Raw genomic sequence first — 17,464 nt, forward strand, 5'->3', positions numbered from 1 at the left:
CATTAATATTGTCTTTTAGTAAAGATAGTTGTGTGCACTCCTTGAGGCAGGGGTTGTGGGTGTGGCCGTTTAGTAGAAAAAAGGATTGCAGATAGATACATGTATAAATGTGTTTTATATGTTGCTCTACTTCTCCACAAACATGATTTCTTTTCATATTTTTTCTCCAACACCATTACATATCTTTTCTTTGTCTCAGCGTGCTATGAATAAAGCAAAGTTAAACAGACAAATGCATACTATGGTATGAATTGAATTGTACTTGTCCATTCAGGAAGTTTTTAGCCCACTTCCTCCGAGATGTTGTTGAGAGGATACATATGAAGAGAATCAGCCCATGGCGTGCCGACAATGGTGTTGTTGGCCGGCCTCATGCACTGCCACACGGCGCTGTTGCACTTGAACCCAGAACCGAACCCGATCATCCACACCCGGTCGCCCTTCTTCATCCGTCTCTTGGCCTCGATGTATGCAAGTTCGTACCACAATGAACTGCTGGACGTGTTCCCGAACCGGTGAAGCGTCATCCGTGATGCCTCGACATCCCTGTCTGATAATCTTAAGCTATTTTGCACCGCGTCGATCACCGCCCGGCCACCGGAATGGATGCAAAAGTGCTGGAAGGCCGTCCGGAAATCAGGGACATATAGCTTGATCTTGCTTCTCATCACCTTCCGCGCAATGAATGAGATCGCAAAGAGCAGCTTCTCCGACCGTGGGAGGACGAGGGACCCTATTGCCATGATGTTGGCTTTCAGAGCTTCGCCGGCGACTGGTACAAGGTCCTTGGACAGGTACGCTCCTGTTTCTCCCTCGTCGTCCTCTTTCATGGAAATGCACAGGTAAGCTCTGTCGTGTGCGGCGGTGAGCGTTCGCACGATGTGCATGAGCCGGAAACGGGCCATGGACTTGGACGTCGACAGCAGCACCGCGGCCGCGCCCATGCGGAACAGGGCGTACGGCAGCAGCATCCCCCGGTTCTTGCCGGCATAGTTGATGATAGAGGTGCCCTCCGTGGACACCATGAGGGCGCGCGCGCCCCGCGGTGCCGCCTGCAGGAGGTTTCTCACGACCTCTAGGGAGATCACCCCCGCGCTGCACCCCATCCCGGATACGTGCACGCTCCGGATGTCGGCTCTGAGCTTGTACTTGTTCACGACGATGTCGGCCAAGCTCGGGGTCGGGTTGAAGCCACTGCAGTTGGTGACGAGTATGTCGATAGCTCCAGGACTTATGCCGGTCTTGGCGAACAGGTCGTCGACGGCTGCAAAGATGACCTGCTCCGCCTCGTCACGAGCATCACTCAAGCAGCATCGCGGGGGGATATAGTGGAACGAAGGGTGGAGGTAGGTCTGGTCACCGAGGCCCGAGCGCTCGTGCATGCGCGTCATGAAGTCGACACCTCCATCGTCGAGGTAAGGCGAGAAGCGAACATTCTCGACGGAGGAGCCTGTGGAGACGCGGCAATTGGAATTTGGCCGGCAGCAAGCGTAGTCGACGAGGTACACGCTACGAGGGCGGCTCATGAGGTAGAGGGTGGCCAAGGCGAGCGGGAGGAAGACGGCCAGCAGAGCGTGGGCCTGCCGCAAACCATGGAGCCGGGAGAGGATCTCCTCGGGTCCGAGCTGTGCGGCTTTACGGAGGAACACGATGGCTGTCACCGGCGCGACGACGAGCACAAGGAAGTTGTTCACGACGAGCTGGAACAATGGTTTGAGGTGCTTGTTGACATGGGGTGGTGAGGCCATGTTGCATGCTGTAGATTCGTACATGAAGAAGGTGCCCCAACTTAGGAGATTTTATAAAGGGCCGGACCGCCTCGTTGGTGAGTGTCACATCATGCCATCTTCTCGACTCGTGGTTTGGAGGATACAAACTTGACTTATTTGCTAATTCTCATGTTTCAAAACATAGAAAACACATGATAAATGTGTCTTGGATGAGCTGTTGACGTGTACCGGAGATTTATTCCTGTCTCCTAACAAACCACGTTATTGTTCGTTAATTTGTTGTTGGTTGGTGGCAATATGAGTGACAATGATTCATACACTATGCATTTCTTTGTCCAAGGGAAAGGAGAGAGAGTTTTTATGCTCTTCAGTGGAAAGACAAAAAAGTCATTTTTCAAGTACTAGTAGTACATCGTTGATGGAACGAAACAACGCGACCGCCCATTTTGACAAAAGTAATCTAAATATTGGACAAAATCTGGACGTACATATAAAATTGAAGTAGGCGCCTCGAAATAGATGAGAATTACTCGTTGAAAATAGTACTCCAACATTTCATATAATTGTACAAGGATGAGGATTATACTCCCTAGATGACTGGAGCGTTTTGGTGACCAGGCTTCATGGAGCCCAATTTTTTTTTTAAGGAATTTAAAATTCAAACTTTCCGGTTTCAACAGAATCTGGAAAAAATGCAAGTATACAAGAATGAGATGTATATGTGTGTAAAATTTAGGGTGAAATACCTTAAAATGCGACCTATGCAAAAAAAAAGAAATATTCATGGACTTTGAGGATGAATAGCATCATGTGCTAAAAAGCCTCATTTTTTTTGCACAACCCTCATTTCAACCTATTCCATTCTAAAAACTAACGCACACACGTACATTGTGCCTCCATGTATATGTGTATTTTACTATCTTTTTTCATTTTTTTAAACATAGAAATATATATGAATTTTGTTGAATTTTAATAATTGCAAATAGAGGCCTCCATGGAGCTCGGCCTCCAAAAACAATTTTCGCTAGGTCTATCCACATTCAATATGACGTATACCATTGCAAGAGTCAGTACGTATGTGCGCGTCCGCGCATGTATAGAAGCTGGAAAATTAAACCACGTATCCACCAATTCATGCAATCACAAATTTAGTTATCCATGTGTACCAACAATTTGGACTTTGTCGAGACCTGAATGTTCGTCATTTTTGGTCGGCCACACATACCTAACCGACATTTTCTTTGTTTTTTCTCTTGTAATTTCATGTAACCATGTGGTGATATTTTTTTTGTGGGGACAACCTTGTGGTGATTAATTCTATCACTCTGCACCTGCCGCAAGCCATGCCTCTAATAATGACACCACTAATATTTCTTTCGTAAGCTTGCCGATAGCGATTTTTGACCAAAACTATATATGTTGTTTTGACAAATGGCACCAGTTGAGTGCCAAATATGAAAATAATTATCACTTACTCCATTCATTTGACGATCAAGTAGTGTACGTATGTATAGTTTAGTCTGTGTTCACCTTTTGCCTTTTCAGTTTTTGAGTTAAGTAATGATCCAACAGAGTTCATCCAGGGCATCTCCAAAGGAGACCCTCAAAGTTTTGGTATATGTCTGGATTGTGGCGTCCGGACCATTTGTATCAACTTTTGTCATTCAATGAGGACCCCCATCGAACCGCAAAGTAGTCAGGACATGTGTTTTCCGGCAAATCCGAGATGGGGGAGCTTTGCGGGAGTCCGGACATGCACTTGACCAATGCAAAGCCTTTGCGTGGTTCTTCTCTCTTTTCTCTCTCTTCACATGCATTGTCCCCTCTCCTCTCTCTCATTCAAAACAAAGGCCACATAACAAATCCCATCACATGCATGGACACTTTCTACTCTCTCTCCTCCCAACCATATTAATTTATGAACAACTTTGGATGGCTTCCTCCGACATCATGTCCGCGGACCACACCCGGACATAAAAACGAAAATATATTGGAGCCATTTACGGGTCAGCTTTGGAGATGCCCTGAAGCCTGTGTACTTGAATGTGGAGTATATAGGCGAGGTTTTAGCTCTAAAGAAATTAAGATATCTTCCTCTCTTTTGTCTTTTCATGTTTAGCTATATCCCTGCACGACATTTTTTTAATTTTTTTATTTGGAAAGGAGGTTAAAACCCCAGCCTCTGCACATAGCCATTCTTATTAATTATTATGCAGAGTACATAACAAAGTAAAGTAGTAAACCATAACCGAACCATTACAATATAAAAAAAAAGTGGATGGGCATCCGGCCTAGTAGCAAGACCACGGGCTGTTGCCTTGGCAGACCCAAGTTTGAATCATGTGGGGCGGAATTTATTTCGCGGATTTAAAACTTGGTGTCTCACACCTTTCCATCTTAATAATAATGCCGTTGGGCTCCTTCCTTGTTGGTCTATTTTTTTATATATGAACACCTATACTAAGTCGACTTCTTCTGCAGCAGCGCCTTCAAAAAGAAAAAACGTCTGCAAGCCATCATTGCCATGTATAGCCGTAGACGCCTTGAGGAAGGATTTTCATCCTGATTGCCGAGACCAATCAGTGAATACCAACACAACAACAAGGAGTAGACAACACTTTTAACAAAGTAATGATGCAAGTTCGCCATTACCAAGCCCGACCAATAAAGGCAAGAACAAGAGTTTTCACCCCGGAAATGCAGTGGTGTTTCAAAAATCATCCTGAAGATGGATCGTTCGATAGTCGCATCTGTAAGTACTCCACGTCAGAGCTAGAAGGCAGTAGCAGATTCGTGAAATGTCGTCTCACCTTATATCACCCACCAACCTTCAGGTGAGCGCCAATGTCTCGACGCGGAACTAGTCGCATCCACCCCACACCAACGCGACTCGCACTACAGCAACCATCCAACTGTCAAAGCCGCTGCCCCGATACTAGATGTCATCACGGAACCGCCGGCGCACCCTTTACTTATCAACGTCGCATGCCGCCGCTGGCACCATGAACCGTTTCATGTGATTACCGTTAAAGAAAAATAAGAAAACCAAGAAAAAATAGTGAAAACCAAGATAAAAATGAAGAAAACAAAATAAAAAAGTACCCAGTGAAAGCCGATAAAGAAAAGAAGAAAACCAGAGAAAAATGAACAAAAACAGAAAGAGGCGAAAGGCCGAGCACTCGTGGGCCTATTGTTTCAGCGCTGCAGTTGTACTTGGGCTAGCTCATGCCAACGAGTTAAGAGGCCGAGACTGAAAGGTCGGCTCGGCTCGGATAAAAACAGAGAGATATGAACACCGCCGCTCGCCGACGGCTAGTTGGTGGCCGCCGGCGGCGATCCGGTGCCGCTGGCGCTGGTAGAGGGGACGCCGCTGCACGTGCGTGAATGTCCGGAGCCAGTCTCAGCTCGAGGTGAGCACGCTAGCCCTTACCCTAACTCTACTTGACTTCTCGATCTATCAATCTGAACTTAGATTTTGTTCAGATTTGCGGCGATTTTGTTCAGAATGCATCCTTCGCCCCTGAAAAATTCTCAGATTTTGTTCAGTGATGTAGCTATGGGGATGTGGTGGTCTTGTGTCTGATTTCTTTGCCCACACTTTGGGGGTAGTACTGTACAGAGGGCAATTGGGAATTGAACAATCAAATGTTCTGCAACTCATCCAGAAACTTATGTTACTTATGATACTGACGACAATAGGCTATATGCGATTCTCATGTAGCCGGTTTTAACTGAAGTTTAACATATTGATATACATCATTTTTATATTGTTGAAGAGAGGTTATAAAAAATGTCAATTACAAATTTACAATCCTTACAAAATCAAAGGGGAAACAAAACTACTCTTTGCACATCAGCTACAAGAGCCGCTTCCTCGTCTGTTGTAGCATAATTTGCAAGCTGGTGGGCAGCTCCATTGCTCTCTCTAATGATCTTAGACATGAAGCCCGCACTCCGCAAAAATCTCCATCACTCCTGTCAGTCCGTTATCTGCATTCTTTGATAACACCTCCTACTCCGCCGTGCAGTCCGTTTCATACACAGCTGGCCACCCTGCAAACTTCAGATAACTGACGGAGGCCAACCAACCATCACATCGACAGCTTGTAAGCCTCCTCTGCCTCGGAACATGGGCTTATCTTCAGGTAGAAAGCAAGGCCACACCACTATGGTCCCTTAATAAAGCACCAGCACTTCCTTGCCACACAGCTTCAACAAAGGAACCACCGGCGTTCATATTGATTTATACATATTACTAAGGAAATAATTAGAGTGGTCGTTCTTGCCCACATGTAGTCAATTGTGGGGTCGATGTGGTCAAGACTAAACTTCTCCCATAACCATACCTGATCATGAGTCCATCGCTAATTAATGTACTCTTGTAATGCAACTACATAAATTATATAAAATAAATGCATTATTATGTTTGTTTCTTAGCCTCTATATGAGGTTGTTGAAGGTTATCGTAGTTCCATATTTGGGTTTAAAGTTAACATACATAGACTGTACTTCCTTCATCGGAGAGGGAGAAAATGTTTTCCCCTCCTGTGGAAATGTGTGAGCATCTCCACATCTGTGACGGAGTTACACATGGCTTTCCCTTGAGGGTAAATGTGTCATCTTCAAGATCGTACCTATTTGCGACCCAGTTCAATGATTTGCAGCGATTGTGTACTGGCTTCGTCTTCAGGATGTCTCGGAGTCCCACCATTCTGATGAGGTATGTTTGCGTACGGGAATTGCGAGTATATCTGAGTTAACTGATTTGGGAGGGAACTAAGGAAGAGCCATATATCTTCGACAGGTCCACCTACGGTGCGGTATTCATGGAGCCTTTGGCTCATCAGAATGCAGAGATATACTCCAAAGGATATATCCACAGAGTTGGGAAAGGGGACCAAGGAAGAGCTATATTTCGACATTTCCCGCATATCGTCAGCAATTTGAGGTAAGAATTGCAAATATCTTGTTTCGATACTCCCATGTGCAAAGCGACTTTGACCATAGCATACCCATCATTGATTACTGTTCACATGTACAACACCCACATGCATGGAGTATGTGATAATCATGGGAAAACATCAAAAGTGGGATAACATTATTTTTCTAATTAGCGTAAGTGGGATAGGTTATTTGGATTTAAGTACTTTTGGCCGGTTTCATTCAAGGATACCGTCAAAGATCTTTTATAATAGAATTTGCGATTTCTCACAAGGTTCACAAGACGGAGCAATGACTTTGTAGGCATCATCTCCTCTGTCCTCACACTGTATGGCAATGGCATGCTAACAGTAGATGTTTGCACTGTTCGGTGTTGTCTCCACCAGACCACTGTTGTAAAAAAAGACCAATACATTTATCACAAATATTTATCATACACTGTACCCTTCTAACTTACTCCAAATTATATCATAGAAGTTGTACAAATTATGCAGCTGCAATTTTTGGCTACAACATGGCAGCTCTGTAAGAATGTTCCATCTTACAAAGCATCGACTCTTAAGAAAATACAATTTAAAAAATATTATCACTTATCAGCTAAGCAGATACAGAGCCTTCTGCACACTGTATTCTCTTCAGTTTCTTGATCCTCTGTTCAGCAGATAGGCAAGGGCTCACCATTCCACTCTTTTAGGCACTCCAGCAGCGCGTCGATGTGCTTGCCCTGGTTCATGGCGACAAACACCTTGTCCACCTCTTCCCCAGGACACCGTGTCTTCTCCCCAGTCAAGTACTCAGCTCCAAGCTCCTTGCGCACGAACCTATAGAGCGGGTATGACCGGCATTCGGTGATACGGTTCTGCTGTGTGGCGGTGCCGTTCTCCACGGAGGTCCGGGCAGCCTCAACCTCCTTTGGTAGCACTGCACGGAGCTCCTGCTCGAACGCGGCAAGCTTGGCAAAGACAGATGTCTCCACGTCGAGTTCAGCCTCACCGTTGGCCAAGGCGTGCTCCACGAGAACCGCACGCATCTTCTGCATCAGTGGGTAGTTGGCGCTGCAAGGGTCGTCTGCATACGCGAACACCGCCTCACGGTCAATCGTGAGCAGCAGGTCCTTCTCGCAGAATCGCGCGTTGTGGAGGTGCCCATTGTTGGTGGTGCTCAATGTCTTCCTGGCCGTCATCTTCACACAGCTCTTGACGGCATCCTTAACATTCTCCTCAAGATGGCGGAGGTCGATGGCTTGGCACAAGGCGACCATGAATGTGGAGGACATGAGCTTGAGTATGTCAATGGCCTCGGCGGTCTTCCTGGAGGAGATGAGACCAAGGGAGTTGACATCTTGATTGTGTTGCTCGGCGCTCTGGACATGGTTGGTCACTGGATTGCCTAAGAACTGGAGCTCGGAGCAGTATGAGGCCATGGCAATCTCAGCTCCCTTGAAGCCATAGTCCAAACTCGGGTTGCGCCCGCCGGAGAGGTTGGAAGGCAAACCGTTGTTGTAGAGGTCATTCACCAGCTCCGAGAATTGGGCAAACATGAGCTTGCCGATCGCAGCAATGGCGAGCCTTGTGTTGTCCATGGACACGCCGATAGGTGTGCCCTGGAAGTTTCCACCGTGGATGGCCTTGCCACGGGATACGTCGATGAGTGGGTTGTCATTGACGGAGTTGATCTCTCGCTCGATCGACTTGGTTGCAGCACGAATGACCTCAATCTGGGGGCCAAGCCACTGTGGTGATGTGCGAAGCGCATACCTATCTTGCTTTGGCTTCATCAACGGGTCAAGCTCGCCGAGCTTCTTTGCGAGTGCCATGTAGGAGCTTCCTTCGAGGATGTGCTCCATGATGGCGGCGGCCTCGATCTGCCCAGGGTGGTGCTTCAGCTTGTGGGTCAAGTGGTCAGTGTACTCTGGCTTGCCGTTCATGACCTCGCAGAAGACAGCTGATAGAACCTCGGCAAGGAGGCTCAGGATGTTAGCCTCGAAAAGCACCATGGACGCAAGCCCGGAGCCCACTGCTGTGCCGTTCACCATGGCAAGCCCTTCCTTGGGCTGCAGCTCAAAGAAGCCATGCTGGATGCCAGCGATCTTGAACGCCTCCGCCGCGTTAACCTTGCTGCCGTCTGGGGCAGTGGCCACGGAGTTTGCCCGACCGGTCACCAGGCCCGCGATATAGGAAAGCGGAACGAGGTCGCCGGAGGCGGTGATCGTGCCCCGGAGCGGCAGACATGGTGTCACGTTGGCGTTGAGAAGCGCAGCAACCGTCTCGAGGATCTCAAAGCGGATGCCGGAGTACCCCTGGAGCAGAGTGTTGACACGGACGAGCATCGCCGCCCTTGTTGCTGCGGCAGGCAGAACATGTTCCCGGCCACCTGTGCCGAAGGCTCCGGCATTAAGGAATCTGAACAAACAAGAAGTGCACAAGAAAATAAGGCTTCGGGATCACACAAAAAAAAACCCAAAGGAGTACAGGAGGATCAACAACTGAAATATCTAATTTGTTGGTGGCATAGTTTAACTGATTCGTACCTGATGAGCTCCCTCTGGAGAGCGCCGCCCTCCTTGGTCCTCCGGTGGGATGTGGCACCGAAGCCGGTGGTGACACCGTAGCTGTCGGTGCCGTTGGCCATGCTGTTCATGACCCAGTCACTGCTCTCCTTGACGCGGCCACGGGCTGATTCATCGAGCTCCACCCTGGTATCACTACCGGCGGCCACAGCGGCGACCATGGCGATGGTCAAGCTGGCGCCTTCCATGGTCACCACCGGCCTACGGTACTCCTCCACCATCTGCTTCACGGCGTCCAAATGTCTCCCGGACAGATCCTCCGCCGCCTTCCCCCAGTTCAAGGGGTCGGGCCGCCCCGGCTGCGCCACGCACAAGCCATCGCCGTTGGCGGCGACGTGCGCTCTGTTCTCGCACTCCATCGTGATGTGCAAAGAAGTACGAACGCAACTAAGCTAGAAACTAGGCAGGTCAGGTGTATGTGTATTGATCTGGATGAATTCTTGTAGGCGGACTGATTGGTCTTGCGCTGGAGAGAGCTCAGGTTGGAGATGAAGGTGAGGGAGGCTAGCTCTTCTTGGAGAGGAATGGTGAGGGAGGAGGGGTTAAGTAGGCAGGGTGGTTGCCGGGTGTGGGTTGGTGTGGCTTTGACCGCTTGATGGTTGGTGCCGGGAAGAAGAGAGGCCGAGTTCTCACATGCAAGTGTTCAGTGTTAATCGTGTCATCCATCATGTGCTTGTGTGTCCATATGACCGAGCAAGTGTTCAGTGTTAATATTTTAACTAGGTGCATTCCTCTGCTAATCATGTGCTTGTCTACTAATGTAAGCATGTGTCGTATTGTCGATAATTGGAACGTTTCAAACAAGAGTGCTGGCTACCTCCACAATGCATAAACTACTATAGGAAATCTTATAAAAAACAGCTACGGTCTTTGCTTTGACAAAGTATCTGTGACTCGTCCAAAAGCGAGTGGGGTTCTGCATGCTCTGGACAACACGACTTGTTATCTGCTAATGATTCAACAGAGCTTTCACAGTTTCACTAGTTTTTTGTGTGGCTCGACGAAGCCCGCATATATTATTCCATTTTTTAAACTTAAGCTTGCACGTGCTCGGTCATATGGGTGGGTGCAAGTGAGCTAAACGACGAGGGATATTCCGGTTTGCAGTGATCCTAACGCGCTGCATGTATTTCCATCGTGTGAATGATACAGGGGCACTTGACTTGCCATCTTCCTCAGTGCCACTTGACTGTTGGCAGACTTGAGTTTGCTCAGTGGAAACGATTTTTTGGAAAACTATAACGGCCATCCTCTCGTCGGTCATCCGCGCGGACATGTGAACGCCACCAGAAAATTAGGACCAGATATGCGTGAGTGGTCAAGTCGTTGATCACGCCAAGTCGTGTGTGTCTATATTTCATCACGATAGCTATACTTGATTTCCTGATTTTTCAGTTTGGATCAGTTGATTTCGTCGGAGAAGGAAGGAGGAGGACAGGCACGAGACCAAGGCTGAGACCGATGGAGGGAGTCATGGCGAGCGGCAGCGAGGTGCGGGGATGACCATGCGAGTTTTCATTCCTGGTCAGAATACACGGAGCCCTCGCCAAGGCGGGGCGCATAAGCTTCTGAAATGGTACTGGAAGTATCATCATCCACGAGGTACACGAGGAAATTATCATCAAAGGACTTTGCAGTCCTCTGTCTCTTGCTCCTAACATCCTCGTCATCCTTCGTGGAACTCTTATCATTTTTATGTTCATAGTATTCCATCGGAATAGCAGGTTCAGGAGTCTCATCAGATTCCAGTCTAGAATTGCTTTGCATATCTCTCGTGGGGAAAATATCCTCAAAGAATGTAGCATCCCTAGACTCTATAATTGTACCGACCTTCTGGTCAGCTATCTCAGATTTCACCACTAGAAATCTATAGCCAACGCTATGCTTGGCATAGCCAAGAAAAACACAGTCCACGGTCTTTGGTCTCAACTTGCGCTTTTTGATTATCGGCACGTTGACTTTCGCCAAACAGCCCAAGTGCGCAAGTAAGAGAGTGTAGTTTTTTCTTTTCCCATTGCTCATAGGGAGTAGTCTCATTATCCTTTGTGGGAACTTTATTCAGGACATGCCAAGATGTCAATACAGCCTCTCCCCATCACGCCTTGGATAAGCTCGATGTATCTAACATGGCGTTAACCGAATCAGTTAGAGTACGGTTTTTCCGTTCGGCAACCCCGTTTGACTAGGGTGAGTAGGGAGGCGTCTTCTCATGAATAATATCATGTTCCGCACAGAATAAATCGAACTCATTGGAAAAGTACTCTCCACCACGATCAGACCGGACTCGTTTTATTTTCTTCTCAAGTTGGTTCTCAACTTCAGCCTTATAAACTTTAAAGTAGTGTAGAGCCTCATCCTTAGTATTTAACAAATACACATAGCAGAATCTAGTGGAATCATCAATCAGAGTCATGAAGTATTTCTTTCCACCTTTAGTCAACACACCATTCATCTCACAGAGATCTGAATGTATGAGCTCTAGAGGTGCCAGGTGTCTCTTCTTCGCAGGCTTACGAGGTTGCTTAGTTTGCACACACATATGTCACTTAGAGCCTTTGGCTAAAGTGAAACTCGGGATTAAATCCATCTTAGCTAGCCGCGTTATACAACCGAAATTTATATGACAAAGACGTGAATGCCAAATCTCAGATTCATTCACATTAGAATGAATTTGGTTCACGACTTTATTACAGAAATCCTCCAGGGAAAGGCGGAACAAACCATCACAATCATATCCTTTTCCAACAAATAGTCCATACCGAGATACGACTACTTTGTTAGACTCAAATACTAACTTAAACCCTTCTTTACATAGAAGGGAGCCACTAACGAGATTCTTCTTTATGGCGGGGACATGCTGCATGTTCTTTAGTTGCACGATCTTTCCCGAAGTAAACTTCAGATATACCGTGCCAACACCATGAACAGAAGCATGCGAGTCATTCCCCATCAGGACGGAACAATCTCGTGCGACCTGGTAGGAAGAAAACAAAGACACATCAGCACACACATGAATGTTGGCCCCAGTGTCAATCCACCAATCGGTGGACTGACAGACTGAAAGTATGGTAAACAGATTACCATACCCAGATGCCGCATCATTGTTGCTCAGAGTGACATTCACAGACTTGGAGTCCTGTGCTGGCTTCTTATACTTGTTTGGGCACTTGTTTGCCCAATGTTCATCTGAACCACAAGTAAAGCAGCCATCTCTCTTTTTGTCTTTCTTCTTACCCTTCTTCTTAAAGGTAGTATTCTGCTGGACAGAGTTCTTTCCCTTGAACTTGTGGAAGTTCTTTTGCACCACATTGGCGCTAGAAGAACCCTCTGCTCCTTTCACGTGCGAGTCCTTTGCTCTCGAGTTCTGCTCAACACTGAGATGACCAATGACATCCTCAACAGAGAATTCACGTCTCAAGTGCTTGAGAGAAGTAGCAAAGTTCCTCCAACTAGGAGGGGGTTTTGCAATAATGCAACCCGCGACAAACTTGTACGGTAACTCACACTTCAGGAGCTCCAGCTCCTTAGCAATGCACTGTATATCATGAGCCTGGTCCAATACAGAACGGTTATCAACCATCCTGTAATCATGGAACTGTTCCATGGCATACAGCTCACTGCCAGCATCAGTTGCGCCGAATTTGACTTCGAGCGCATCCCACAAGTTTTTGGCAACGCCCATATGAATATAGGCGTCAACCAACTTGTCTCCAATCACACTCAGAACTGCTCCCAGAAAGATTGTACCCTAAACGCCTTCTCCTGTTCAGGAGCAATCGTTTCTGTGAGGGACACACCACCAACCCAGAACACGTTCATCGCTGTGAGCCACAAGGTGGTCCTAGTCTGCCAACGCTTAAAATGCGTCCCGGTAAACTTTTTCGGTTTCAGAGTAGCAGCAAAGCCTTGAATCGAGGAGGACAGGCACAAGACCGAGGTTGAGACCGAGGAAGTCATGGCGAGCGGCAGCGAGGTGCGGGGATGACCATGCGAGTTTTCATTCCTGGTCGGAATACACGGAGCCCTCGCCGAGGCGGGGCGCATGTAGACTGTAGAGCGGTAGCAAGGACGATAGGAAAGGAGGGAAGAGGAAGGCAGAACCGGATCCTCTAAGGCTGGTCATAGTGGGGATAACTTAGCTAGTAACTTAACACATCCCAAGGCAATTTTGCTTATGTGGCAAGTATTTAATGAGGAAAGAGGTGTTTGGAGTAACATAATATGTTACTGTAACATAGCGCTTCCCGAGGTAAAATGAGTCTATATGCTAATAAATGAAGCGATCTATGACACCACTACTATAATACTTTGCACTATAAAGGTAGAGACTAGTGTCATATGCATGACACTAGTATAAGTTACTCCCCACTATGACCAGCCTAACATAGAAAAAAAAGTCACGGTAGTACAGTGCTAGCCTAGTGTAAAATGAAGAAGAAAAGTTAGGAACAGTTAGTAGGTAGTTAGCAAGTTGTTTACTGTAGATATAAATAATTTAAAATTAATTTTATTTCACCATCAATTTATTTGTATATAATTACTATAAATGTACACAATAAATCATTAATTTGTAAATTAATTTAAGTCATTTTAGCCTTAATCATACGGATAGAAAGATGAAAGTTAGAGTACTGTAGCTTCTCTAACTTTTCCTCTTATACTAGAGGATCCAGTTCCGAGGAAGAAGAGCCGAAGGAAGAAGAGGCTGGAGGTACAAGAAGAACCCACAGTTGTACAATTTAGACCGGATGGCTCACAAAATTGATCGAGGTCACATATTCCGTACTTCCTCCGTTTCAAAGAAGTGTCTTAGCCTTAATATAACTTTGTACTAAAGTTAATACAAAGTTGAGACACTTATTTTTAGACAGAGGGAGTAGTAGCAAATCAGACTGGTCAGCTCTTATTAGAAACAGTGAAAATTATAAAATCAGACTGGACAACAGTAAAATTTCATACAAATATTCACTGGTGGTTAATATTTAAATTATAAAATATTTTTTTAATATAAATCACGAGTGAAAATTATACCGCATGAATGTTTGTATTGATCATTTTGTAATTTAAATATAAGTTACAAGTGCATAATTTTTTGTATGCATTAAATATTTTATTTAATAAATATTTAAATGTCTGTATTTACCAAACATTTTTATAATACATGGGTGTATATTTAAATGATTTTATTTACTAATCATTGTTTGTATATAATATTTGCACTACTTATGTTTTACAAATGTATTAAAAAGTTAGTGCATGCAAAATGTGCCACGCTATTTGCAGTTCAGATCGATAAGTCCCATTGCATCCTCCTTGTACTACATTAAGAACTGTTATCAGTATTTCTCATTGCAAACGTGAATTATGGAGTTGTTTGGACGGCTAGCTATCCAGCAGTTGGTCTTGAGTTCGGGGCGTGGAGGCGTTTGATCTGTTTTTATTTTCATGTACTGACAGGCGGGCCCCATATGTCATAGAGTCAAAATGAAATGGCAGCTGCTGCATTGATAGGGCCTTTTTGTGAGAAATAAATTTTTTGAGTGTGTTTTCGCAAAAAAAGGCCACAGACCTCCTCTACACCTTCCAGTCACTGACAGTGGGGCCCATGCCATGCTGGCGCACCAAGTCGGCATCGATTTTTGTATCCAAATGTGATTAGCACCGTATTTGCATGTCTGAGCGAAGTTTGCACCAGTTCAATGTATGCCGCAAGTTCTAACACCAAAATGATCGTTTGTGCCAAGTTTAAGCATCATCGGTGTAATTGACTCTTCTTTTTAGATAGTAAAGATGGCCACGTGCATCACAGTGATGCAGAGATCAAGAGTTTCAACCTCCTTTTTTACAAAATTAAAAAATGCACGGATATACACACACACAAAATGTTAGACCTATATACGAATCTCACGTACTCCAAGCACCCCTTCTCCATTAATCAAACACCCCCGCTTGCTGGGTTTCACCTGCAGCTGGCCGGGTGAAGCTAAATGTCGACGGCCCCTTCATTGAAGCTAGTGGTAAAGCTGGAGCAAGTATGATCCTCTGGGATAGTTCAGGCCCATCTTCTTCTTGGCATGCAGGTCCATTTTATCTTGCTCAGGACCATTACAAGCAGAACTCATGGCATGCTCGGAAGGACTCAACCTTGCACTGCAATGGTCCTAGCTGCCTGTGGACATAGAGATGGACTGTCAATATGCCGTCAAACTCATTGAATCTGACATTCTGGATAGGTCGCCACAGGCGATGATAGTGTAGGAAGTGAAACGTCTCCTAGATGAAAGGGATATCTCTATTGCTCACATTAGCATGGATCAAAATTCTGTTAGTCATAGATTAGCCACGTTTGGCCGCGTAGATGCTAGGACTGCAGTTTGGTTGAGGTCAGGCCCTACGGATGTACCCCAACTTTGTATGGACGACCTGGTTTCCCATTGAGCAATGAAAATCCCTTTTAACCCCGCAAAAAAAAAAATTCAACCCTCCGCCCCTCACCCCTCCAACACACGCGCGCGAGTTTTCAGGATGGGCCCGCGCCCCCAATGATGGCCAATTAGAAACTGACATGTCATTTTGTAAACCCCCATAGGTGTAGCAAAGTTCGTGCTAAAGAATTTTACCAACCATAATTAAGCTTCAGCCAGGAGCATCCCGCACCGCATGGCAGTAGGTCTCGAACATTCCTACAACCACCTAGACGCCCGCCTCCTAACCTAGTCGTCGCCGCCACAACTACCACCACAGTTTCAGTCCCCCTCCTCTTCTTCGTCTGGCGGCCTGATTGGCGGAAAGAGGAGCAGGGACCGTTAGTCCGTCTTGTCTTTTTAGGCTTGTACTTCTTCGGCGACATTGGCGGGGTGGTGATGATGATGACTTGTTGCTGTTGGAATAAGGTCTATCTAGGTTTTCCCTACGTCGACGACGTCCAAGCTGGCGCCGACGAAGAACTTCTAGGAGTTTTTGTTCCCTTCAGATCTTGGCAGTTCGTGTGTCTTTCAGTGAGAGCTTATGGCTGACTATTGGTGTGGCGAATTTTACATCTTCTTTTGTGTTGTTATGTGACTTGACCCGGTTTCTCCAGCCCTCTGTGCTGATGGTGATGGATTTCAAAACTGTTCTACGTGGGGTGATGCTCCAACCGATGTTGCTTCAACGATATTTAGATCTTGTCCCAAGGTGCGAGTGGCTATTGCGGTCTTTAAATCCTAGTATGGCGAGGGCATTCGCAGGTGTCCCATTTCTTTGTTGTTGGTTCAGTGTAATTTTCAATCTCCCGCGGATGACATTAACAACCAAAGGAAGAAGACTAGTATGCTTTTTATTACAATTTGATTTTGTACTGGTCGTTCTATGTCTTGTTGTCTACCCATTGGGCTGGTCTTTATTTTCCTCGATATTAATCAGATTTAAGATGCTCTTTGGGGTGTTTTTGTTCAAACAAAAAAACCATAAGCTTGAACCAAACTATCTGACAGTTGCTTCCTCTCCTCCCTGTAAGGTGAAAGAACCACAACCAAGTTTTCTCCGCCCAGGACATGAGAGGCTCTCGCGCTCGCGCTTCCGGCGGGTGAGCGCTCGCGGCGGCGCCGCCCGATCTACCGCCTCCGGCCTCCCCTGCTTCAGCTGAGACCGGATCCGGGATCCCCTCCACCTCCTCTCTCTCCCCTGCGAAGCTTCGCTCCATCCGACGCCATGCCTCCACGACCGTGCTTTAAGCCTGCGTCCGCGGTGTCGATCATGGCGGGAGCTCCGTCCGCCGAGCGCTTCCCAAGGCCCTCGCCGGCGGCGGCCTCCCCACCACCGCCCTGCGTCCTGGCTGGCACGCTACTGCCCGCAGGCTTCAGGCCGAGCGTCGTCCCGCCGTCACCGAGCAAGCGGCCTGCATCTGCATCCACGATGTCGGTTGCTCCGTCAGGGTCAGCCACCTCCGCCGCGGTGCTGGCCGCGGCTGCCCTGGCCTCCCGCAAGGCTGCCCCGACCGCTGGTGGCCATTTGTCCCGCGTTGGGCTGCCGCCGAGGCTGGTTGTGGCTGCATCTCCTACAGTGCATAGCTCGGGGCTTCCCCAGGCCGGGTCCTCACCGCCACTGCCGCTTGGGTGTCTCCCGTCCCCGGCCTCTGCTGACGCTGCTTCTGTCAGTGACGCACCGTCAACCTCGACGGCTGTCGTGGGCGCGCCATCCCCTACTCCTGTAGGTGCTGCTACGTCCTACTTGACTCCTGTGG

General features: G+C 47.0%; 3 protein-coding genes across 3 annotated transcripts in view; 1 reads left to right on the top strand and 2 right to left on the bottom strand.

Moving 5' to 3' along the window:
• Positions 1 to 207: 207 nt before the first annotated feature.
• On the bottom strand, positions 208 to 1,748 carry LOC119353445 (3-ketoacyl-CoA synthase 5-like). The gene has a single exon (XM_037620100.1). It carries the CDS (start codon positions 1,746 to 1,748, stop codon positions 282 to 284), a length of 1,467 nt encoding a protein of 488 aa, XP_037475997.1. The 3' UTR covers positions 208 to 281.
• Positions 1,749 to 4,528: 2,780 nt separating this feature from the next.
• LOC119350282 overlaps positions 4,529 to 17,464 on the top strand; it is a 34,025-nt gene continuing 21,089 nt past the window's right edge. The window contains exons 1-4 of the mRNA XM_037618196.1: positions 4,529 to 4,564; positions 5,047 to 5,140; positions 6,395 to 6,450; positions 6,535 to 6,678. Coding sequence (XP_037474093.1) covers positions 4,529 to 4,564; positions 5,047 to 5,140; positions 6,395 to 6,450; positions 6,535 to 6,678 — 330 coding nt within the window. The remainder of the gene's footprint in view (positions 4,565 to 5,046; positions 5,141 to 6,394; positions 6,451 to 6,534; positions 6,679 to 17,464) is intronic.
• LOC119360139 (phenylalanine ammonia-lyase-like) lies at positions 6,685 to 9,599 on the bottom strand. Its single transcript, XM_037625914.1, has 2 exons — positions 9,202 to 9,599; positions 6,685 to 9,073 (listed from the first exon to the last, which is right to left on the bottom strand). The coding sequence occupies exons 1-2, from the start codon at positions 9,597 to 9,599 to the stop codon at positions 7,327 to 7,329; spliced, it is 2,145 nt and encodes a 714-aa protein (XP_037481811.1). The 3' UTR covers positions 6,685 to 7,326.

Source organism: Triticum dicoccoides, chromosome 1A (genome assembly GCF_002162155.2).
Source record: "Triticum dicoccoides isolate Atlit2015 ecotype Zavitan chromosome 1A, WEW_v2.0, whole genome shotgun sequence".
Lineage (NCBI taxonomy): Eukaryota > Viridiplantae > Streptophyta > Magnoliopsida > Poales > Poaceae > Triticum > Triticum dicoccoides.